The sequence below is a fragment of the Peromyscus leucopus genome, chromosome 8b (assembly GCF_004664715.2).
Source record: "Peromyscus leucopus breed LL Stock chromosome 8b, UCI_PerLeu_2.1, whole genome shotgun sequence".
Taxonomy (NCBI): Eukaryota; Metazoa; Chordata; class Mammalia; order Rodentia; family Cricetidae; genus Peromyscus; species Peromyscus leucopus.
In genome coordinates this window covers 22,304,787-22,330,846 of record NC_051086.1, presented here as the reverse complement: position 1 = coordinate 22,330,846, position 26,060 = coordinate 22,304,787, and the positions used below count along the sequence as shown (strand labels likewise).

The following is a 26,060-nucleotide window of genomic DNA, read 5'->3' as shown; positions in this document are numbered from 1 at the left end:
GCAAGGTCTCTAGCTACTGAACCATCTACCCAATTCTGAGAACTGCAGGTTCTTTACTTAGACTCTAGGACGCTTATCCTGATCACAGCCTAAGGAATTGTCCAGGCCATTTTTCCTAATCTACCATAAGCATTTTCTAACATGTCAGCATTCAGAATGAAGCCTTAGAATTTCAACACATGTGCTCTCCCTCTCTCTCTCTCTCCCTCTCTCCCTCTCCCTCTCTCTACACACACACACACACACACACACAGAGAGAGAGAGAGAGAGGGGGGGGTCCTTTACTCTCAGAGCTATTCTCCTTCCCTCAGACATCCTCTCTTAGGCTCCATGATGCTCCTTGGCTCCCAAACACAAAGCACTCATTATCCAAATGAGACTTTTAAACAGTGAAAGGGTCCTGAGTCTTGCTCCTACTTATTGGAGGTCTGTAATTTATTCTGAAAGTCATGGGCCATGAATTCTAAAGCATCCACAGGATGCCCAAGCTTGTGTGGAAACAAGAAGCTGTAGCTGTAGCCTTATGAAAGTGGATCTGGTGTTGACAAGACAGTTCAGTAACAGGGTCATGGAAAAAGACAATTTTGAAGCCACCAAAACATATTATCACAGTTTGCTTAAGGCACAGGTCTCAGGCCAGAGTGCACTCTAAGAGTACAATCTCAGATCTACTGGGGCCCTCCCTGGGTGACATGGGTAATTCTCACACAGAGGATTCCTGTCCACAACTGCCATCTATTCAGAAGAGTGCATCATGCAAGTCCCAGCATGTCTGGAGAAATTTCTGGAACCTCCAGTCTCTACCACTTCTGGTCTTGTATCTGGCATGCCTAGGATTGAGCACCCACTCCTTAGCTTTTAGCCACAAGGACCTTGTACAAGGAAATTTCCTTGGATGGTGCACCTTGATCATTGGATGGTGACATTTCATCCAGTTCGGGTGGGCAAGCAGGAAGACGAGTTGAGGTTGTTCACAAACACTGCAATGAACACACTCTGACACTGAGCAAAAGAACTATTTCTGAGGCTATAATTCTCTGCTTCTCAATGTGATGCATCTATCCTATTTTTAGATACATTATTTCTCAATGATTTTGCCAAACTTGCAGTGTAATTCATGAGGCTGAAATCTCCCCCAAAGGACAAAACTGTGTGGTATTCTGCAAATCATCAGCTGATGGACTTTAGAGAGAAAGAAGAGGAGGACTTTGGGGAAAGGGGGCAGTGGGAAACACAAGATTATGAAGGGCCATCTCTCAGCTGGTCTTAGGCCCTATGACTGGTGGAATGGACGGACAGAGATTGGCAAACCCAGAGGCCAGGATCTTGGGTGATGTGCCTTTGGAAATTAGAATGCAAGGAGGATACTGGCATCAGGCTTGGTGACAATTCTATCTGTAGCCTCAAGAACTAAACTATTAAGGGGATAAATGGAGAGTGGACAGCGATCTGTAATTTGACATCAGAAGACCTGAGTGTGGAGCTTAGCCATACTACTTCTCAACTCTTGAAGTCCTTTGCCTCTTTGCCCCTTTACATCCCCAATGCAAAATGAGGGGTACTGATATCACTGAAAAGTTCTAAATCAGGTGTGGTGGTGTATGTCTGCATTCTTAATACTTGGGAAGCTGATGACTTTGAGAAAAACCTGAGCTACATAGTGAGTTCAAGGATAGCATAATCTCTATAGTAAAATGCTGTTTCTAGAAAAACAAAACAAAACCCCTATAACAGAAGTCTATGGGAAAAACAAAATGGTGCAAGTATAGGAAGAATTCCCAGAAGCTTAACGTGATCTGTGAGTCAGTGAATACCCTAGTTACTCTTCTCTGCAACCCCAAACAATTCTTAAGGTACCTTATTTTTCTTTCTGAAAGGAAGAGATGGTCACCCCCAAACACATACAATCAAGATAGCTATGGATTGAGAGTTGGCTGCTGTACTGTGATGAGAAAGCAACTTCTTAAGGTTCAAATTAATACCTGATTTCTGCTAGTGAAATGATCAATGTGTACATAAAACCATGTACTCTTCAAAGATATATTAAGAGATAATAATAGATAATAAGATGTAGATCATGATATTTATACTTCAGTCTTCCCTGTAGCCTGATCGAGAAAGACATTAAGACCAGATCAATCAAAGAATTCGTCTATATTTCCCCGACAAGGATATTTTTGTCTATATTTCCCCGACAAGGATATTTTTGTCTATAAGAACTTGCACAGAAGCAAAAATAATGACCTGGATTCCAAACTGTGGTACAGACCTTCCCAATACAGTGGTGCTGATGTGGGTTCTCAGTGGGTCTCCACTCTATTGCTTTGAGAATTTGAGCTGGTGAGAGGTTAGAGGATGTACAGATTGGATTTGTAACAGACCATAGGGATAGAGCTACAATGCTGAGATTGGGGCTTGGATTTGCTTCCACATTAAACACTTCTGGAAGGTAAAAGAGATTTTGGTAGCACCTGTTTCTGGCAGCAGTCCCTATAAATTAGGGGAGTGGGTGTGACAGACTTAGTTGTGTGTGTGTGTGTGTGTGTGTACATCTTAAAGTAATGGACTTTATACACATTATACACACGTGGTGGTCTGTGTGTGTGTACATGCAAGCACTCCTATTAATACACTTGTAAAGACCAGAGGTTGACATGTAGTGTCTTCTTCAGTTTCTTCCTATACTACTTACTGAGACAGGGGTGCTCATTGAGACTGTGAATCTGTGTTAGGTAGACCAACGAGTCAGGGGATATCTAGGATCCTCTGTCCCTCCCTTCCCCCAATGCCAAGGTTACATACTCACTGCACCACTCCTGGCTTTTATAAGGGTTCAGAGATCTGAACTTAGGCTCTTATGCTTATAAAGAAAGTCCTTTGTCCACTTAGCCATCTCTCTAGTACTAGGTGGTTGGATCCTTAATAATAGTTTTAAATTAAAATGTAAAGTTAATGTACAGTCATGGGTTTCACTGTGGCACTTCCATATGTATGTGACATTATGCTTTGTTCTAATATGTCCTCCTCTATCACTGCCCTCCTCCATGTCTCCTGCCCTGCCTTTTTCTGGTCCCCTTCCTTCCTACAAATATCATTCCATTATTTTCTCCCTTAAGACCTTAAGATTTTTTTCCCTTCCTATCATACCCTCCCTCACTTTATGAACATACACATATACATAAGCACAATTTCAAATCTAGGTGCTGAACTTGAGGGAAAACATGGTTATTATTTTTCTGAGTTTGGTTTATTGTACTTAATGATGATTTCTTATCCCACCTATTTTCAAGAAGGAGGAGGAGCCCTTATTCACTGTTGGTGGAACTGTAATCTTGGGGAGCCTCTACAGACTAAGTATAATGTTTTCTCAAAACAACCAAAGCTAGAAACATACCACTCTTGGGCATATACCTAAAGGGCTCTGTCATCACGGTACAGAGAGATGTGAATATCCATGTTTGTTTCTACATTGGTCACAAAAGCCGGGAAGTAGAACCATCCTAAACATCCATCAACAGATGAATGGAAAACAGAAATGTGGTACATAGATGATGGAAATTTTCTTCAGCAATAAAGAAAAAATGTAATCAATGTTTGACTTTTTAAACCATAAGTTTTAATTGTTTGAACAATAAATAGCTAATGAACAAAATAAGATATCTCTTAACAGGATATTGTTTTTGTTTATATATGTCATCTCTAGATCTAGTGTCATTGAACAATAGGTCTGGAGTAAAACTTCATCACCTCATCTCTGATGTTATTAATATGATCTGAGGGCATCACTAATACTGTCACTAGAAACCAGAGGCCACCTAGATGGTTCCTCTCCCTGTCAGCAAGTGCAGGCTTGAAATTCAGCCCAGGGACCCATGTTCTTTATCCCATCAGAGTTCAGAGGGAGTGGGAAAGTGTAGGAGACTCAGGCAGACTACAGAACAAGTGTTAAAAATAGAAATCAAGTTGCTATTGGAGATACATGGAGAATTCTCCACTCACAAATCTTTAATTATAATATGTCAAGAGTAAAATACCTCATGAGAAACAGTATCTGGGAGAAGACAGCATTGGCTCTGTCAGCACTGTGATCTGGGATATGTTTGGAAGCCTACACAAAATAGAAACTCAGCAGAAAAGTGTCCTGCAGGGAATTGTCTCAGGCCCTGGGGACCAGCAGAGCCAACCCACTAATGCCTTTCTGTCCGTGCCTTACTTAGCTCTGGTTGGGAGCTCAAGGTTGCACACTGTCTCCCTTTCTAGATCCTGCAATTCGTGTTAAGTGATGTGCATATATTAGATGTTCTTGGAGGCCACCATATGGATGGAGGTTTTCTTTTACCCCAAATCACTTGGTTTCTCCAAGAAAGCATGGCCTCCACAATGTCCTTAAAAATGGCATTAAACACCCTGGAGATATATATGTCAAAGGATGGTTATTCAAAGAGTAACACTCTCTTATGAGTATATAGCCTAGCTATTCTTCCAACATTAGCCTTTTCTTTTTCCCCCCTCTGGCTCATGCTAAGCACATGCTCTAGAGCTGAGCTATAGGCTCTGCTCAACAGCACCATTTTTTTAATATAAGACTATGTATGCCACACTGAGAGTACCATCCTTTTGACCCACTTTGAAGTTGAATTCCTTCCATATGAAATGCAGAACTTGAAAGGAAGAAAAAACAACTCCATCAAGATGTAGGGAGATGGAGACAATTTGAAATAAACTTGTCATAGACAAGTTCAGATTAGAACAAAAATAATTCAAAAGGGAATGAAGGCAGAAAGCAGGCTTGGCAGGAAAGAGCATGTGAGCATAAGCCTGGGGACCTGAGCTCTGCTCCCAGCTTGCATGTACAAAAGTCAGGTGTGACTACAGTGTGCCTCTAACACTGGTGTGGTGGGGTTAGAGACAAGAACACTGCTGGCACTTGGTGGCCTACCAACCTAGCTGAGAAAACAGTGAGCTCCAGGTTCAGTGATAGATCCTGCATCAAGAAACTAGGGTAGAGAGCAATACAGGACATTCAAGGTCCACTTTTGGCCTCTGCATGAACATATACCCAGACATAAAATGTGTCTTCCTTTTTGGCCAAAGAGAGAAAGGAACCTGCATATAATTGTAGCAGAAAAGATGGCATCCTTCTATCATTTCCTCTCCCATAGTGTACATCATTTAAATGTGACCAGAGAAGACAAAGTGATGGCCAGTCCCAGCCCATAAGCATGTTTTCTAAACTCAGAAATTTCCTGCCACCAAATATTCTAAGAATTTTCAGAGCATATTCCTGGCATGTTTTTCCAAATTCTGAATTGTCTTGCCCATTTCCAAGTACCACCCCTCACTCCTAGTTGTTAGAGTGAGAAAATGAAGGTCATACTGAGTCTACCAGGCTGGGCTGACTCCCCAGGGGAGATCTTGCCTTGGAGGAGGTGGGAATGGGGGGTGAACTGGGGGGAAGGGCTGAGGGGTGGGAGGAGGGAGGACAGGGGAATCCGTAGCTGATATGTGAAATTAAGTTAACTATAAAATAAAAAGATTTAAAAAAATAAAAAGAAAGAAAGAAAGTGCATGTCTTAAGAAAGTGCTTATCTCCATTTCTGCTTTGGAACCAAGGTTTCTCTACACACTAACACATTTATTCTTGCTTTTCTTCTGTTTTGAAATTGATATACTTACCTATGTTCACATTAGTTTTATTTTCTGATTCAACATGGAGAACCATCTGTGCACAAATCAATGGAGAAACAAACTGTGCTATGTCCATGTAATGACATAGTATTCAGCAATACAAAGAAGTGAGCTTCTTATGCATGCAACAACATGGAAGAAATGAAAGGCAGATATGATGACTAACAGAAAACCAGAGCACAGAATGTTGACTGCATTGATATGTGCACTGGAAGCAAAGGATGTAGAGGAAGGACGAGGTTAGTTAGATGCCTAGAAATGAGGCAAAGAATGACAATGAGAAGGTAACAACGGTCTTGGAAAACTTACAGGTGATGTATATTTTCATGACTTTTAATATTGGTAAAAGTTCTATGTATGCATTCATTGGTACAGATGGTTCAAGTATCCACTTTCCAGATGTGTGTATATTGTATGCACATTATGTATCTAGAAAGTTGCAAAAGCACTAGTTTCCTCTTTCCTGTTATCTCTTTCTCTCTAATCTGAATACAGCCCCATTTCTTTTCTTTCTCTTTCATGCATGCTGTTGCCTCTCCCCACCCCCACCACCCCGACAATGTATCTTCTCTATGTCCTATGTCTTTGTTCTCTGTGTCCCTTAGAGATACCTTTTCCGTGGTTTAAATTGGTGAACCTAAATCAACCAGCTTATGAACTGTTTGGGTAATTTCTTTTCACCTCGATTGCTATCTTTCTTCTTTTCTTATCATTCCCATTGCTTAATATGTGCAATGCCCCCTTCCCTGGTGCCTGCCACTCAGCCCTTGATTTCTGGCCTTCCCAGTCTCTGCACCCCTCTATCCAGTTTTGACTCAAGGCCTTATTGCATTGTCCCTTCACCATGCTATTCTATCCTATACTTGACTTTTGACCCTCCTAGTATCTCTTTTCACCACTGAAATAAAAAACAAACAAACAACAGCAACAACAACAAAACCTTTCATGCTTCAAGGCCTTCACTGCCAAGTCAACAGTGTACTGAGTTCAAGCCCTGGGTTCCCATGGCCCCATACTCTCCTGGTTCAACTTATAATCTGATATCCAATTTCTGTCATTCAGTAGTTCCTCCTATTCTAAACCTCACCATCTTAGAGTTAGCTTAATAATTATTGTCTACCTTAGAATTTTGTAAGTTCTAAAACCACATACCCAGGCCTTACTATCCCTGATTGTCACAAAACTGTCAACACATAGCAAACAAGCAACCCTTTCATTCTCCTCTTACCTGTATCCTGTCGCTCAGCATTGCTATTTTCAGTACACCAACACTATTGCAGGTGCAGATAGCTCAGTCCTCTGCATTGCTGAGCACTAGTCTATTAGACTGACACACTATGAGTTGTTTATCTGCGAGCAAGTATTTGTGTTTTCCATGTTGCATCGTTAACTACTGCCTCTTGGTCAACATTACCACCTCATAACCTGGTTAAGCAAGAAAACCAATCTAATGAACACATAAATCCCCAAGGCAAGCCAGCCAAATACCAGGAGGTGATAGCAACAAAGTTCCCAATACTGAAGAGGAACAAGGAGCCCAAAGGGCCTTAGCGGATGAATATATCCCTAACATGTGTCCCGTGCACACAACAGAATACCAATGTCAATGAGCCATGGCAGCATTAAGCCAGTGAAAGAAGTTAGGCACCAAAGGCCTTGTAGTATAGGACTTTGTGAGACAGGCAAATCCATACAGGTTAGGAAGCAGATGGAGGCTGCCAGCCTGCTAGGGGAACAGAGGAATGGCAGAGGGTTGGGGTGTGGTATGCAGATGGGGGTGGAGAAGTGGGGATGGAGCATGGGGGTGGGGATGGGGGATGGGTGTGGAATTGGCTTCTGAGGAGATGAAAATGAGAACCAGATGGTGGGAATGGCTGCAGTCCCTGGGAATGTGCTAATGCTTCTGAATTCAGTATAGTGGACATTAATTATGAGTGATACATACATTTCATAGAAACAACAAAAAGGGTAGAAGCAATAGAAAGTTTCAGAGTATATACAACTTTTAGTATCTTCAAAAGCTGGCCCTGAAACACATACAGAGCCAAATAGCAACATTACCCAGTGATTTCCCATACTTGACAAAATGTGTCATGTGCCCAACACATGCATGTACAGTGTCAGAATTCTGGGTCTCCAAGACCTCGAGGGTAGAAGAAGAGGCAGCAATGCCTTCCATCTGTCAAATGCTGCAGGGTAGACCTTATGTGTGTCCATGTCTCTAAGGAATTCTGCAGAGAAAGTTTCCCCCAACATGTCCTACACAGGCTTATGGATTCTTAATTATAAATGGTTCACAGATGAGCACCATCTAATTTCAATGTAATTATTGGTGTCCACAGTCATGTTTGATTACTGTCCCACTATACTATTTTTCACATAGGAAGGTGGTAAAAATGTGTCTTTGTTTTCTGATTGTTTGTTTAATTCTAACCCATCAATTTTATCTTTCTGTTTACAGTCTTAAGGTCTAGTAGGTCTCCTGCTTGACTCATATTCTCTCACATCTATCCCTTTCTTATGTAGCAGCAACAAACTCCCACAAACTACAGCTAGACATTGTAGCTTAGCTAGAATGTACCAAGCCTGGGTTCCATTCTTAGCACTGAGGAAACTGGCCATCGTAGTAGACCCTTGCAATCCCAGCACTTTAGAGGTACAGGGACAAGGGTCAGAAGGACAGGCTCACTTTCACCTATGCAGGAAGCTGCAGCCCAATCTGCACTACTTGCCATGATCCAATGAACAGACAACACATCACAAACTAAGGACACATAGATATAATATAGACGAGTATTGGTGAAATTATTAAGGCCACTCCACGTAGTTAAAAGGGAGGTTTATTTTGTGGGGTAACTTATAAGTGAAGGGATGGGTAACAGGGTCTGGGAAAGGTGTGGCACAGTCTGGCAGAGCCATGTGGCAAGTTATAGATTGACAAAAATGGGTTAATTTGAGATATAAGAACTAGATAACAAGAAGCCTGCTGTGGCCATACAGCTTCTAAGCAATATAAGTCTCTTGCGCATTTCCTTGGTTGGGTCTGAGCAGCTGCAGGACTGGCGGGTGAGAGAGACTTGTCCTGACCCTGGGCCATGCAGGACTGGAGAAAACTCTAGCTACAGATGAGTCTCAGATGCACTCACCCAAGAATAAAGATGGCTGGCCTGCAAACGGGTCCAAATTTTGTTTTAGGGTTGATAAAAATGTTCTAAAATCAAATTTTGGCAATGGTTACAGAGCTATGTAAATGTTCTTAAAAATCAGCAAACTGTACACTTAAAATGAATAAATTTGTTATATCTAAGTTATGTGTCCAGGATGTGGTTTCTTTTTTTGTTGTTGTTGTAGCTTGTTTTGTAGTGCTGGAGACTAAACCCAAGAACTTGGGCACATTAAGCAAGTACTCTATCTCTGAGTTGCATCTCAGACCCCCACATTTCCATGAAATGGTTTAAATGTATGAATTCTACTGGGATAGCATTGTGGAGAACTCATCACTTTAGAGACAAGAAAATAGATGCCTGTGTCTGTTTACAAATAAATACAGCAAATGGAAACATGTTCTAACTAATAGGGAAGAATGCCTAGTCACTAAGGAAATCTCTGGGAAGCTGGTAGTATAAGGAGAGATTTAGAGCTGCTTTGCTTGACAAAATCCCTAGCATACAATGTACATGGTTCACTACCAGGTGAGAGAGCACCCTCCAGGTTTAGGATGCAGCATCCACTTACTGTGGCGGTGCCAGAGACGGTCTGCGCACTTGTATCAGCGCTCTGCTCGGAGTGCGTCTGTGTAGGAGGATACAGGTTTAATGTGTGGTCGGGGACGGTGGTCTGGCCAGTATACTCTGGTGCAGGATGGGGATGAGGGGCCGTGTATTCTGCAGGGATGCCATTTTGAGGTGGAGCGAACTGGGCTGAGGCATAAGGCTGAGCCATTGTGTCAGGGGCGGCCGCTGCTTCCTGATTACCCTGAAAGAGGGGGAGAAGGGAGAAGAGAAGAGAACATCGTTAGTGCTCTGTCAACAGAATTGTTTTTCCGGAGTCCCTGGACTCCAGTCCCAGCACACTTCATAAGGTCTAGCTGAAGACTTCCAACCCAAGAGGGACCATCCCAACCAACCCTCAGGAGACACTACCAGCAAATGGCAGTCATCATTAATCTCCACCTACAAACAGAAAAATCAAGGCACACAATGATGAAGTCACTTTCCCCAAAGACATCCAGTCCAACTTGCTGAGACAGTATGATCTGCCCACCACTGGCTGAGAGTATAGGGTCTGTCCAGGACTGGCAGATCCTCTTTGTTTCATCTCAGTTTTAGAAGAAGTTAACATCATGTTGTCTATGGTAACAGTGGATTCCCAGTTTGGTACACAGCCAAGAACAATCAAACTGCTTGAGTGTGTGCTTAAGAGAATTATTTGAACTCAATTCAACTATTAGGTGCTTTGGAGGGTCCTGGTAAAGATCTTGTGTGTGTGTGTGTGTGTGTGTGTGTGTGTGTGTGTGTGTGTGTTATTGTTGTTGTGTGCATATCTGTGATAAGAGTAGCCAATAGAAATTTAGGCCTTAATTTAAAGACCCCCTGTGATATTCCTACTTTTCCCCTTTTAGATACTGAGTTTAATTCTGAGCCTCATTAATCAATGCCCTCCCCATCCTGTCTTTTTTAAAAAATATATATAAGTACAGGGCATTATATAACAATTCACCCTTCAGTTATAGCCTAAACATGCGGTATGATAATTACAGTCAAGTCAAAAGAATTAAAAAAAAAAACCTGAATTCAAATGTTTCCATTTCTGGAAACATCTCCCTGCCTCCATCTCCACCCCCATAACTCCAACATCCTTCACACACTCTGCATACACATATGCAGAACGCATAAGAAGCAGGAGTCCAGAGCTCTAAAACTTTCATGGTCTCAAGAGATACAGTTGTACAGTCAAAAAGAAAGAAAGCAGGGGATAGAGGAAAAGAGAGAAAGAAGGAGGCAGAGTGGGGGGAAAGAAGGAAGGGAGGAAGGTACTAGAGAAGGCGGGCAATTAAGCTCAGCAAATAATGGCCTCTCGTTTTCTGTGGGCAGCTACATGTGACTTTAGTCCTCCTGCAAGGATTCCAGAGCATAAACATCAATATGTGCCACCAACAGGAGACCTCAGCCTCTGCTATAGTAACTTGAGCTAGGCGCAAACACAGAGCCCATGCCCATGTTAGAGCAGACCCTTAACTTTATGATGTTGAAGATGGCCCTTGTGAGAGAATGAAGCTTAGCATAAGTTTAAATTCTTTTTACAAGGAATGCATTCCCACTGGCCTTTTCTTCCTCTGTAATAGTTTCAACATCTGTTTCACTAGGAGTAAAAAGGCGCATACTTCTTTCTGTTCTGATCATTTTCTTCTTACAGTGGGTGGAGCAATAGGCCCTGCCTGAAGTTGGGTGGCTACACAAGAGCATCAAAGCCCAGACGAGGACATTGACTGTCACTGATACTCCCACTCTATACATAATTCTGCAAAGATATGTCCCACCTTCATTCTGGTGGACATTTGTCCTCAGCTCATGCTGTATAGAAGTAGCTATACTCTGTTCCTGGTAGTCTCTGAGCTACCACCAGGGTCAGCCACATGACATCAGCTGTCAACCTCAGTGTAGGCTCATGACCATATATTTAGCTAACTCTACAGCTTTCTTCCTAGTCATACCAATGAGTTCTTGTCAGCCTAGGATATTGCTATAGTATTTGGGCAGCTTTCTTTCCACTGTGATATAGTAGTAGAAATAATGAAAAACAGTAAAAATAGTGTAAGCCTGGGGCTGCCAAGGAGTGCCACTTGAAAGGGAAGTGCCTGCAGGTGAGGTTATTCAAAGCAAAATGGTGTCAGGGACCTGGGGAAGACAGAGGAAACCTGCAAGCCTTAGGAACATCATGTTCAGACTGAGTACTGTGAGTACTGCACAGGTAGTCAGGAACAACAGTGTGTGAGTTACAAAAGGGAATATATATTCTTTTCCAATAGCTTTACTAAGCTACCATTAACATAAAAATGTATGCATTTAAGAAGCACAACTTGATGTTTTTATACATATAAATAATGTGAAAAGGTCCCTATGCTCCAGATAATCAGCTTCCCCAATGCCTGTGTGCAGTTAACATTTGCCCACATGCCTGTGGGCTTATGTGTTTTTGAGAAGATTTCACTTAAGGTGCATCTTTCTAGGACCACACATGACTTTTTAAACCATTGTCTCCATTCTGCATTTTACTTCCCCAGAGCAGCTTCACTGTGCATAACTCAAACTTTTAAAACCTATTTCCCCTTTCCTCTCTTTTCCCTCTTTATTTTGTAATAGTGATGCTCATGCATGCTAGCCAAATGCTCTAGCACTGAGTTGAACCCTCCACTCTCTTTTTACTTTTCATTTTTGCAACGGGGTTTCATTTCACAAAGTCATCCAGGTAGGCCTTGAAATTGCCATTCTCCTATCTCATCTTTTGAGTAGCTGGAGTTATAGACATGAGCCATTAGGCTCAGTGACTGTATCTTCTTTAAGGTGGGTTTCTGCCCCTTAAGATCCAAAGGGCCTACCTAATGTGTGTGTGTGTGTGTGTGTGTGTGTGTGTGTGTGTGTGTGTGTCTGTCTGTCTGTCTGTCTGTGTCTGTCTGTCTGTCTTGTGCTGTTTTGCTATAAAACTCAAGTACTTTTCCTTTCTTGGAAGAACCATAGAACCTATCCTACAGAGGCTGCATTGGAAAACAACTGATAGAGCAGCCCTGGACCACTGCTTATTTTTGTTAATAAAGTTTGATTGGGACATAATCCAATAAATGGGTTCATTTGTTTGACAAATTGCCTATAACTGCTTTTGTACAACAAGCACAGAGTTGGTTTGTTGTGACAGAGACCATATGACCCTCAAAGTCTAAACTATTTACTATTAAACCTATGCAGGAAAATCTTCCCAGTGGCTGCTGCAGAATAGCATTAGATATGGGAAACCCTGCTAAGAAATCATTACTATACATAGAGTTTGGGCAGGTTATGAAGTTAACAGCCACATAGGAGGAGAAGAAAGGGGACATATCTGTCTAAGCAAAGGAGGAGTATACTTGTCTGTTCCTCAACATTGGCAATAGTGATGACGGCACAAAGAATAAGTTAGAATCTCTCTTATGCAATTTTCTTCCCTTCACTAGATTTGTGATTTTAAATTAGATGGACACACACACACACACACACACACACACATACACACACACACACACTATACAGACCATCCATTTTACTCATTGGTGCTCAGAGGGCAAGCTGAGCAACATCATCCTTCACTTCCAGCTTGGTACTTTATGTCAACAGTTCTTAAACTGTATGGATACTCTAGGGAGATTCAAGGCAAAGAAAGAAAACATTTTGGCTATCACAGCTCAGGAAGACTGTGCTCTTAGTGTCAAGTTTTTGGACACCAGTGATATTGCCAAATCCCAGTAGTGCACAAACTCTCAAAGGACTGCCCATGGGCCCCAAAGGCTAATAATGCTGATGTCTGAATTCTTGCTTTGCATGTACTACACCCCTAGTCTACTTAACTTAGTAGTCAGAAATCGTTCATCTAGAACTGAGAAAAAAAAAAATCATTCAAGATCCAGGGCCCAGACCATTCATGGGAAAGCAAGGAGCTGAACTACGACCCATCTTCTGCTTTCATTTTGTGAGAGAGTCTTCTGCTGTAGAGGTCAGCTCAGTTTGCAAAATGACCAGCCCCCACCCCCTTAACGGATATCATAATACTTAAACCTATTTCACCTCTTCCTGTGGGGAGGTCGGGTGCTGAGGTATAGAATGCAGTACACCTGTGATTCTGTTTGCCAGATGCAGAAGGTGACCCTTGATACCTGGTAGCAGAGCAGTACGGAAAATCTCTGTGCAAATTCAAGTTTGAGGCCTGTCTCCAGAGTACTATGAGACTGTCATAGGAAAGGCAACAGCAGCTAAGAGTGTCACTGGAGCCAGGGCAGCAGAACCTCTCAAGATCTGTGCCACTCTGGCGACAAAGGTGTCAAGCTCTGAGGACCAAGCCCATGAAAACCAAGTGGACAACAGATAGTGTTCAGGTACACTGGGGTTTGGTATTGCATCTTGTACCTGGAGGTCTCAAACAGATGTTGGCAGGACCCCCTACAGTTACCTATTAACACCGACAGCTGCTCCAGAGAGACCCTAATTAATATTCCCAACATTTGCACTTTAGGCTAATTACAGCTAATATTTAATTAAGATCATCGTACTTCCTATGGAAGTATTTTTCACCTTCAAATGACTTGAGAGCTGTCTTTGTTCCCTCCCTAGTGATGCTCCTGAGTTCTCAGCTGAGGTTGAAACACATTTTCTTAGAAAATTACATGAATAGTAAGGGCACCCTTTCTACTTCAGGTCAGAGCAAATTCCAGGTATGTGACCAGGTTCTGGTAGAAGGCTAAAGTCACTTTCCTGTGTTTGGTGGTGACAGGTAAAATGTTGAGAGTGTTCTGGTTGGACGTCCATTTGCAGAAGCTGCCTCTTCTCTGGCAGCACCAAGCCTCCACTTTTCCCTAAATAAATGCAACAGTCAGAGAGTTCTGGATATCTGCAGAGTCAGGGTATTTGTGGGTGTCCCTCCTTGATGGGGAGGTGACTCTACTTTGCAAGTATCCCCCACATCACCAACCAAGCACTCCAAGAGCTTGTGCAAACTTCACATCCAATTTCCTCTGCCAAGACATTCTTAGGTTGCTGCTAAATATAAGGAAAGGGGGAGGGCGGGTGGGAAGAGGTCAGGATCTCTCATGTTTTAAAACCCACGATGCTGCCGAGGAGAACTGTGTGGAAGTGTGGAATAAGTAAGGCATTGGAGGGTAAATGTCGAAGAAATTTCCCTATCCTCATAGATCAAACTTCTCCATCAATCAGATCGAGTCAAAACCTGTTCAATGGCATGGAGTCCAATGTTACCCAGGATGCTCCACAGGGTTTCTTACACTTGTTTACCAAGAGCAAAGGGATTATTAAGATGCAAACAAATCTTATTCCTTAAGGGAAAAAAAAACAATCCCCAAAAGTCATTTCAATTTAAGTATTTTACTGAAGCATGAAATAGACATTTAAGACATGCTATTTTAAGGCAGACACTGTAATCTATTTAGCCTCATGTATGCACACATTTACAGAGCCACACACACACAGAGTACCTTCACAGGCAACAGAAACAATCAATGCTGTCTGTGAGGTGGACACAGGAGATGGAGTTCCGTTCTTGTTGTCCTTTCCAGCACTCCACCCAGCCCCAGATATCCTCCTTTAGCTGTGCAGCACTCTGAGTGGTCTGGTAGAACTCTTCTTAGAGAAATGCAGGAACCAACAGTGGCAGCCAGGCTGACTTTGCAAAACATGCTGGCTTAAAAACTAATGCGGATCACATTTTAACCAAGAAACAGTCCTAGTCCTTCTGTGGCATGAGAAGGGAAAGTGTCTGATTGCATAGATGCTAAGGCAGACTGGAAAATATCCAAATGTTTTCCTGCAGGGAGGTAGGGGTGTGTGTGTGTGTGTGTGTGTGTGTGTGTGTGTGTGTGTGTGTGTGTGTGTGTTGTATACTTGTGTGTGCATTTATGTGTTTTCTTCAGCTTTTGCAGTCAAACTCCCTTCTTGGAGTACATTTATCCCTGATTTTTTGCCCTAAGCCCCTCTCCCGGACTACCCCAGCTCTTAGAATAAAGAAGTGCACAGGAATTGTCAAGAACTAATAAGCCTGCTGATTACACATGTCCACATGGCCAAGGAAAGCATCTGTTCTTCCCAAGACTCTTCCGACAAGACAAGCACACACCAAGGTATGCTTTCTGGAGGAGCCCGCTTATCCCCAGTGGCTGCTTGCAGCCTTCAGTCTCGCTGACAGTTTGTTTTACTTGAGTTCAGCAACCTGGTCTGCTCTGATCCACTTCTTTGGCAGGAAATTGCACATATTCAGAGAAAGCCTCTAGTGCTGAGCGGAAACGGGCTAAAACACATCATGCCCCAGGGGCAATAAAACAAAGAAGAAAAATGCAAAATGACACCATTAACCTGCTGGTCCTAGGACAAGCATAGATCTATGCAAAGAGCACCTGCTTCCCTACCCCCTCATATATATTCAACATACACACACACACACACACACACACACACACACACACATTCCACAATACTCTTGTCCTTTCACTAGGCATAATGCAAGATGAAAATTGTCTTCCAGAAATACCAGACTTAACACTAAAAACCACAAGGCTTCTGCTCCATTCAAATTACAGTTTCAAGTGAAAATTCAAAATACCTGCTGCACCATGCTGCATGCTTTCTCCTCCATAAACTTAGCAGCTGCTCTAATCCCACACCACGGAGCATCTGCCTAAAGCAAGCCTCGATGAGGAGCAAGGGTGTACAGGCTGGGCACTGTGAGAATGATCGGGGTGTTGACGGAGGGGGAGCTGAAGCTGCCTGGCTGACCTCCCCCTCAACATCTGACTGCATCCAAAACCAGCCCCAGATGGGACTCTTCTGCAAGGGAGGCCTGGCCCATCAATCACAGCTCGCTCCTCCTCTGGCTGCTGCTCTGGGTTTCAGAGTGCACCACTGAGCAGATGATTATGTAGTGGAAGGGAAAACATACACACACAGGCGCGCTTGCACACACACACACACACACACACACACACACACACACATTGAGCTCCACTACACTAATAGCTATTTTAAAAACATTAGAAATGCTATTCTATGCATAGCCTGGAGCTGGAATTTTTCATTACTAAACTAAATATATGATATGCAAAGTTATAAAAATCCACTGGGGAGCTCGCTACTATCTTGTTTCATTTTCTGAGAAAGGAAGGAGGAATGTTTGGGGCTACTGGGAGGGTGATAGAAGGAGGATGAAGGAGGCTCAGTGAGATCCAGAGATAGGCACAGGTAAATTAAAAAATACTGTAATTACCATAATGGGGCTGGGGAGACAGCATGGCCAGTAAAGCATGTACCTTGCAAGCATGAGGACCGGAGTTCATTTCCCTGGAACTCGTGTTAAAAATAAATAAATAATAATTATCTTGATTCATTAATTTCAATAGTGCTTGGACAAATACCACACAGATATACAGATAAGACTATGCTTTCAAATGTCTCTATTATTGATAAAACAACAATAATTAAATGCATATAGCTAATTCAGAAAAATCTCATTCTTAAACTCTCGAAACATCAAATAGGCAGATATATGATATATCATACATTATGAAGGACAGTTGTGGCGATATATTTGTAACCTAAGACATAAAGCTTGCCTGAAGATCAGAGGACAGACCCAGCCACAGAGGACTGGGCAGTGGTGGTACACACCTTTAATTCCAGCACTTGGCATCATGCACCTTTAATCCCAGTACTTGTTTCCTCAATGCTTGAGCTGCTGATAATCGTGATGGATGCTGCAAGCTGGGAGACAACATGTTGTGGAAAATGGAGTCTATGTCTGCGTGTGGAGACAGCATTGGACCGACTTCCTTCATGTTCCCTCTCCACCACACAAGATCTGACCAACTGTCGTCTCAGCTAAGGTTTCTGAAGACCTCCACCTGGCCACCAGAGTAAACTCTCACTATTCTCAGCATGTTTACGAGACATCTTCTACATGTTTAGCATATGATAAACAAGGAACAACTAAATTTCAGAAGACTTATTAGCAAAAATAAATAAATAAATAAATAAATAAATAAATAAATAAATAAATAAATAAATAAAACACCCAGCACGGTGGAGTGTGTCTGTGATCTCAGTGCTGTGGAGGCAGGGGCAGGTAGACACCTCAGTTTCTGGGTTTCATGTCTAGCCAGTTTAGGCTAGACTTCTAGGCCGTGAGAGACCTGCCTCTATAAATAAGGTGAAGAGCACCTGAGGAATGACATTTAAAGTTGTCTTTTGGTGTACACCATGGGAGCATAAACACAAACATGCCCAAGTACTCTTCCTCATCATGTTCCTCTACACACACTAGCATATGTGTGTGCATGCTACACACTAGCATTCACATGCCTCTATGCAAACACATGCACACAAAAAATAGCAAAAGAACAGGTGAAGTATTTATAACAAAGCTGTGCGGTAAATTGTAAATTAATCATAAGATGAGGTCACCAGTGGTTACTGGGAAGCCTCTTGTCAGGCTGGTTGTGTGCCGTTAGGTAAGCTGCTGCCACAGAATGCTACCTCTGACTTCTGTGAAATGGGAACAACAGAGTGAGCTCAAGGTATTATCGTGACGATTAAAATATTTTAAACATTAAAAGCCAAATGGAAATCAAGGAAAGAAGCACCCAGGATAAGGCTCATGAAATATGAATATACATAAAATAAAATTATCAGATGTTTTACTCATGTGTAGTGAAATGGCCTGAATTGCAACACTGTTCCTGTCCCCATACAACTTAGATGAGGACTCAGTGTGTTGATATGCTGTCAGTGAAGGAACCCACAGGACCCCAAATCCCAGTGATCACACGTTAAATGAGAATGATCATGCATGCAATGAAGGAACAGCACAGGGTTCTTGCTGATGTCTTTGCTTCTTCTGCCTCTTTCTGTCTCATTGTTTGATCTTCTCTTCCAATGAGTAAAAATGAACGTCATATAAAACATTCCTTCCTACAGCCCCAAAGTCAGCTTCAGTCCCCAAACCAGACCCTTTGCTTAAAGCTGCAGATATTTGGTTCTTCCTTCCTTATTAAAACTGGAACAATCAGAGAGAAACGTCAAAACAACGTCAGTTATAGTTGGCCATGTCTTTGCTGCTCATCAAAGGAGTGGTTTCAAGGAAGGTGCATGGGACAGTCGTGGATAGCTGCTTATCACTGACACACTAGCTGTGAAAAGAGCTCCTACTTGAATGGAGGGAGTGGATAGGGATTCTGGGGTCATTGCACTTGTAATTAAATTTTATGAGGGAGGAGGTGAGGGCCAAGGAAGCCTGGAAGATTTCAACCACACCCTGGGTCGAATCCCCAGTACACCAGGAAGTCATGGTTAAAACCAGCACAGCTCAGGATCCTTAAAAGGATGCACTGACTGCTCTCTTTGAACAGCTTCCTCTTGAGAATCCAAGTCTGTCCTTGTCAGACTCTGGCTCAGCATATGGGGACAGTGACTCCTGTCAAGAGCCAAGTGTTCCTTGTCCTTACTGATAATTACAAAGCCAAACTTCCATCCTCCAACCTAGGAAAGTAGTAGGGAGTCCAAAGTGGACAAACTCCCAGGGAATGATGATTAGAATTTTCAAACAAACAAACAAAAAACTATAACTATTAAACAAAATAATCAAATAAGGTAGCAATCAACAAACTGCTGGGCACTATCCTGGGATCATCAGGAACTAGGGGAGTCTTTCTAAATCATCAAATCACAAATGTCTGCAACAAAGCTGCTACCTCAGAATCACAGAGGGTGGGATCTATGCTAAGCATTGTCATGGGTCTGCCCAAACATGCTGGTCCATTGTATTAAGAAAACATAGATTGCATCTTTTAAATTGTAGGTGTGATGCTCTGTATTATAAAACCTATGAATGGGGGTATCACACCATCAGTTGTATGTCCATACATACTTAAGATGTAGACATCAGAGGTCTACTTCAGGGGTATCTTCCTGTTTTGTTCCCCACCTTAGCTTTTGAGATAGGGCCTCCCATTTATCCTACAGCTCTTTGTTTTGGCTGCATTAGCTGGCCAGTAAGCCCCTGGGATATGATCATCTCTGTCCCCCATTGCTGGGGCTATTGGCATATGATACACACCTGGCTTTTATGTGGATGCTAGAGATCTGAACTCCAATCCTCAGGCATCTATGACACTTTACCTACAGAGCCATATCCCTAGCTTGCTTGCACCCTCACCCCCAATTTTTTTGTCAGCATTAACTACACCATACAGTGTCTTAAATACTGATGACAGAAGATTCAACAAAACATTGGCTACATTAACTCATGGAATATGAATTCAACATGTCCATTTGGTGATCCTCATTGCTTAGGGACATGCAAGTGTTCACACTCAGAAAACTAGGAAGCAAAGCCTGTCAGATTCATATACGCTTCATTTTTAAATAGTCAGGAAAAAATCCAAGGCTAACCCCCACTTGGCCAACGACAGAATTTCGTCCCCTAACTCTTCCAGCTTACAGAAAAACACCTCTTAAACTGAGAGCTGGGACACTTAGGTCAAGAGTTCATAGCAAACCAGCAGCAAAGACAACATAATCCATACCACAGGCTCCAGGAAAGTAATTTGTTTCATCTCACTTCCCCAGCCTCTACATGGAAGCTCGAGAGGACAGAAGCCATCTCGCCACGGCTGAAAAACACCAGCCCCAGAAACACAAACCGCCTGAGTGGGCGGCAGGCTTGCAAAGATGAGGTGTCATGTTTGCCAAATGTTCCAGCCCAAGTTTTCCATTTGGAGTTACAGAAGGCGATGTAGAGGTTGTTTTTCTCCACTTTTTAAAAGTTAGCAATCATCAAATATTTATGGCACTCTGTTCAAGTCAGGAACCTAGAGAAGGTTGTTTTGGAGGTGATATTTCCAGAGGGGAAAGTGTGCGTTTCTTAAAAGATTAGCAGTGTCATGAAGAAGTGAAACTCTAGCCATGAGCATTAAGCACTTAGGAGGGTGGGCTCCTTATCCTGCTCACCACTTTTCCAGGGCACAGGGGACACAGCCTTTGCCTATAGAAATCTTATTTAGCCAGGTGAGCTGGCAGTCCTGCAATCTTGGTTACTAGGAAGGCTAAGGCAGGAGATAGCAAGCTCATTGCCAGCCTGTCCTATATAGAAAGACTTTGTCTCCACATAAAACGTAAAGTGACTCCTAAGCTTATAGTTCAGTTAAAAAGTGCTTGCCTAGCATGTGCAAGGCCTTAGTCTCAATCAAACTGTTAAGTTCCCTGAGTTTAGAAATCTCCTCTATGCTTTTGTACCTGTTGCTTGAAGCTTCTTAGGGTGTGACAAGCACACATACATGTATGAACAGACACACAGAGACACACTCAAAATGTTTACTGGATTGACAGATGAGTCATGCTTCTGTCTTTATATCCACAGAGATATTCTCTGACCTTCACAGTACCTAGAACCTGGTCAGCACTAAGCACTGGTGAATAATGGTCCACACTGGAATCATCCTATATAGTGTTACAGAATATCTTTTCCCAAAGACAGAGAGCATACACTGGATCTGTTTATATTCCACAAGCTACCTGTATGGACTACTACCTTTCCTGAACACAGATGACAGGCAGAAGCTGCATTTTTTGAATACTACCCTACACACTACCTGACTTCATTTGCACTGGAGCTCTGTGAATGAACAGTCTTGGCACCTCAGACAAAGAAGTTAAGGCTAATGCTATAAAGTGATATAACCAGACTCTGTCCACACATCACTCTCTATCATCTACAGCTGACCTCTTAGTGCTCAGATTAGGGATGACGTGTACAAAGATATTTTTGGAACTATTCAACCAAAAGTATTTTTAAAACCTGGAAAATGTCTCTAACATCCAAGTCAAAGTTGGAGGTTACCAAAAAGTAATAGAATTTTAGTCCTACCATCCTAAACTCCAGAATTCAATGTAGTTAATAAGGTTACTGATGATGGTGATGCTGCTGCTAAAAGCATTAGTAATAATATAATTAGGAGAGTTTTTTATATATACATTACCTGCCATTGTCATAAATGATCTAAAAATGTCACTCTTTTGATGCAGCCTACAGTTCCATGGTATGAGCACAAAGGTTACCTTCACTTTATAGATGAGGGACTTTGAGATACCACACAAGTTCTCAAGAGATCACTGCACAGATGTGAGATAAAATTTTATCCAATATAATTCTGATCTGAGAGCGTAACCTTATAACAATTATTATTTTTAATGTTTTATTTTCAAATTAGAATAGAGACACAGAAAGTTCTAAAACAACTTTGGGGAAGGCCATTCTTATAAACCCTCACTCACTGTTCTATGAGGGAACTTCATGTCACTTTGACACACCATCTGACCCAGGAAATGGAGTTGAGACGATCATTCCTTTACACTGTTGTGGTTGTCATGATAGTTATGTCAAAGAAAGTTCAGCTGTTCTGCCATCAACCCCATCATGTCATCACCATTTATCACTGAGTAACAGGTAGAACAACCCACCACCATCATGGATACAGTCATGTGGATGCAAAGGCAGATGAACAAATAGGAAGTAGAATTTTGCAAATAAACATTGGAGAAAATGTTTTCATAAGGGAAGGGACAATTTGTATTGTAAGTGTCTATTCATTTATCATTAGAGTCATATGTGAATGTGTGGGAGCACATGTTCCATGGTGTGCATGTGGTGGTCAGAAGACAACATTGTGGAGTTCATTCTCTCCTCCTCCCTTTATATGGTTCCCATGGAAGGAACTCTGGCCATCAGTCTTTTTTACCAAGTGCCTTTACCTGCTAAGTCATCTTGTTGGCCCTGATAAAGGATCTTTAAATAATAATTCAGTAAGAATTGTTCTGTCCTGGATATGAAGGGCATGGCAGTTCTACAGAGTTGTTGCAATCTGCCTCTCTTCACTGCCGACCTCTGCCGTCACCACCACCACTTCTCCCACACCACCGTCACCACCACACAGCAGTGTCAACTCCATGCTCAAGATGACTTGAAATGACCTCTGTCATTGCTAAGCCTGCTATAGTGAATTCTTTCTCCTTCAGTAGCTTGTTTATAGCTACCCTGAAGATATGACTTGGGGACAGTACATCTTCCTAGTGAACAAGAATTTGCGGATGTGACATATAATTTTTATCAAGAAAGAAGGACAGTGTTTGGGCAAACCACAGCCTGTAGGAGCAAAGCTCCTCTGTGGGTACTACTGACTATAAATGCCACCAAGAAATCATTAAATTTCTGTATCCAGATTGGGACAGTTGTGACCTTCAGTCACACTGCTGAAAAGAGTTTAAAACCTGGAAAATGTCTCTAACATCCAACCCATATTGGGTTGCTATAATGGATAATGGGCTGTTTCATCAAAAGAGAAAATAGACATTCTAAATACAATGAAATTCATGGGTCCTTACAGATACATTTCTTCATGTTACATACTGTAAATTTGTCTAGCCACGAAGAAAGTATATTTCACATAGCCATGAATCAACATATCTTCATCTCCAAGCCCCTCTCAAAGTTGGATATATAAGCACAGCCAATTATTATGTAGTTTTGATGAAACATGACCTAGTTGAGACTCAACAAACACTTGATAATGGTTAATCTCAATCATCAACCTGTTGGGATCTAGAATCCCCATGGAAACAAATTTCTACACATGTCTGTGGAGGACTGTCCAGATTTGGTTAACTGAAGTGGATAGATTTAGTTTAAATGTAGGTGACACCATTCCATGGGTTCAAGCCCTAGATCAAATAAAAAGCAGAGAGTGAGTTGAACACCAGCATTCATCTCCCTCTGGTTCCTGACTGCAGATGCCATGTGACCAGATGTCTCACATTCCTGCATCTATGACTTCTACACCAAGATGGACCACAACCTTAAGCTGTGAGTCAAACTGAACTCTTTCTCTTTAAGTTGCTGTTCCAGGTGCTTTGTCACAACAATAGAAAGGGTGATTAAGGCAACTTCCACCCCCATACCATCTATGAGTATATAAAAGTAAAATTTGTTTTTATTTTAAATAACTCAATTTTGTCCCATGGATATTAAAGGGCTCTCAAAAAACTATATACTCCTTAAGGGCAGGAGCTTGTCATAGGGATCTTTTATATTTCTCTCTTGTTCACCTGCAGTTTGTAATCAAGGTGTTTGACATGATAAATATCAATTGGCTGGTATTCACTTCACTTGTAGAAAGGTGTCTAATCTGCTTATGGCAACAGGCAAAGATGATAAAGTATGACCTTGTCTTTCACTGTGCATTGCATAAGTTTTAGCCTCTAATAGTTTGCCAGCTAGGGGAAAAAAGGCTGTCATAAAATGAATTATTGCCAGACATAGAAGAAATGAAACCAGGAGAGACTGCCAGGAAGTGAGGGCTCTGACCTAGTCAAGAAGCAAGCGGAATCCACACAACCTTTTTCATAAGCTCAGTACTCCACATCTTCCAAGGTAGCTAGGGGCAACATTGAACTAGACAGCTGTGGCCCAGATACCTCCAAGATCCTGGCAGGCCAGAGCCCAGAGACAGACTTGGAATTTTCTGTAGCATGGGATACATATCTTGAGGGGAGGAAGGAAAAGAGCTGAAATAGTCAAGAACGTCCTTGAAAAGAGCTGATGGCTAAGCCTGGAGTTGAAGAGTGAGCAAGAAATAGCACGAAGGATGAAATAGCTTGACGAAACAGTAAATGGAAGGTAGATGAGATGTTAAAGTGGGTAATGGAGCTCACATATGGAGTGCCAGAATGAATAGAAGGGAAGTAAAAGACGATATTGAGACCATCCTCCAACATATAGGACTGCCAGGCCCTTACACAAGCATTCCACTACTCAGCTACCGCCTAAGTCCAGTTCACTACTTTTGAAATGTGTTCAGATGGACTGAGAGAATGAGCTCCATCTTCCTATGTCCTGTAACTAATTCTGCCCCCACTCCCAGTAAGTCTGTAACCCCCCCCCAAAAGCCAATGTACCATGTGAGATTGGAAGTACGCTGATGATTCATTCAGGGTTAAGCAGGGCACCAGTACTATTCTTCTACAGCTGAGGGTGTGTGGTCTTTTGAGGATACCTGCCTGTTGGAACACTGAGCTGGGTGGGCGGCAGAAGCTGAGAAGCACAGGGCTCCGCTGACTTAAGGGAGAAAAGGTTTTGCACAAAATCAATGCAAAGCCAAAGGAAACAAGGCATTTCTACAAATTTAGAAAAAGGCTTTGTTTTGGTAGGAAAAGATGGCAGCAGCCCAGAAGTGAGCAGTTTTGTTCAGATGTTAACAGATCAAGAGTCTAGGTAAATTATTATGTGCAACCTACGGAGACATCCTAGTTAGTGGATCTAAGGATTCTGAGACCTCAGTGCCTAAGAACACAGAGGTCAGTGGAAATTTGATTCAATTCCAAACATCAGAGAACAATAGTAACATTTGCAAACCTCTTAGTGCAGAGCATTGTGCGCGGAGCATTCTGTCTGTGGGCAGCGCTGCTTCTCTGCACTGCATGGTTTGTCTCATTCGATTTCCAATATGTCTATCTTCAGGATGGATGGGATAACCCTGGGACCTCTTTGTGTAGCTGAGATGTTCTCTTTATATTCAATTATTCTATGTTCATCCAGTTGACTTAAATTCATCAAACTTCCCATTATAGGTTGAACTGTTCTACACTCCAAGTTACACATTGATGTTGGGGCCAGTACAGCTGTAGTAGTGGTTAGGCCAGGATCACCCAAGACTAAGGAGCACATGGATCTCCAGTCTAACACAACTGCATCTCTGTGTATGCATGCATATGTGTATATGTGTGTGTGTGTGTGTGTGTGTGTGTGTGTTTGTGTGTGTGTGTGAACACATGTATACCAGTGCATGTAGTGGCCAGAGTGACACTTTGGATGTTCCTTCCTTTCTTCTCTTTGTTTTTTTCTTAGACAGTTTCTCACTGAAACAGAAGTTCACAAATTGGCTAGACTGGCTGGCCAGAAAGTACCAGGGATCCTCCTACCTCTACCTCCCTCATACTGGGATTGTAGATGCATGTCACTGTGTTCAGCTTCTTATGTGGTTCCTGGAGATGAATGCATGTGCTCATAGCAACTAAACTAGCCCCCTGCAACTGTATCATATGCAAGACGGGGGAATTTGGACATACAGGCACACCTAAGGAAAAAGATGTGTGAAGATGAAGGCAGATGTAGGGGTAATGTTTATACAAGCTGAACCATGCCCGTAACCACGGAAGCTGCAAGAGAGGCACCAGAGAGATTCTCCCTCATAGTACTCAAGGAAATAGCCTGGCCAACATCTTGATTTCTGACTTCTGGCTTGCAACTTATTGGACCAATAGATTTTTGTTGTTGAAACCAAACACTTTGTGACTCTTTGTTGTAGCAGACTTAAGACACTAACATACCTACTATATGCTACCCTCTGGACAAAGTGCTGGAAGAAATCACTCCTTACCTCATGAAGCTTAAGGTTTCATAATAGAAACAAAGCAACCATGTAACTCAATTGAGGAAGCTGCCAGACTCTTGGTTACACTTCAGAGAAGCAAATTGAGGCATAGGGCAGTTTCAACATGACCTCATTTGCTCTTTGG

At 42.2% G+C, this 26,060-nt stretch overlaps 1 protein-coding gene across 31 annotated transcripts in view; it reads right to left on the bottom strand.

Moving 5' to 3' along the window:
* The window catches only part of Rbfox1 (RNA binding fox-1 homolog 1), a 1,601,479-nt gene that overhangs the window by 171,859 nt on the left and 1,403,560 nt on the right, over positions 1 to 26,060 (bottom strand). For 30 of the 31 annotated variants that reach the window (XR_005090377.1, XM_037201093.1, XM_037201084.1 and 27 more), the window contains one exon: positions 9,424 to 9,663. Coding sequence is in view for 30 of the 31 variants with exons in the window: in XM_037201093.1 (XP_037056988.1) it covers positions 9,424 to 9,663 (240 nt within the window). In the remaining variant the exon portion in view is untranslated. Of the gene's footprint in view, positions 1 to 9,423; positions 9,664 to 16,044; positions 16,390 to 26,060 lie in introns of those variants that run through there. The other variant, XM_028872929.2, reaches the window with a different exon arrangement.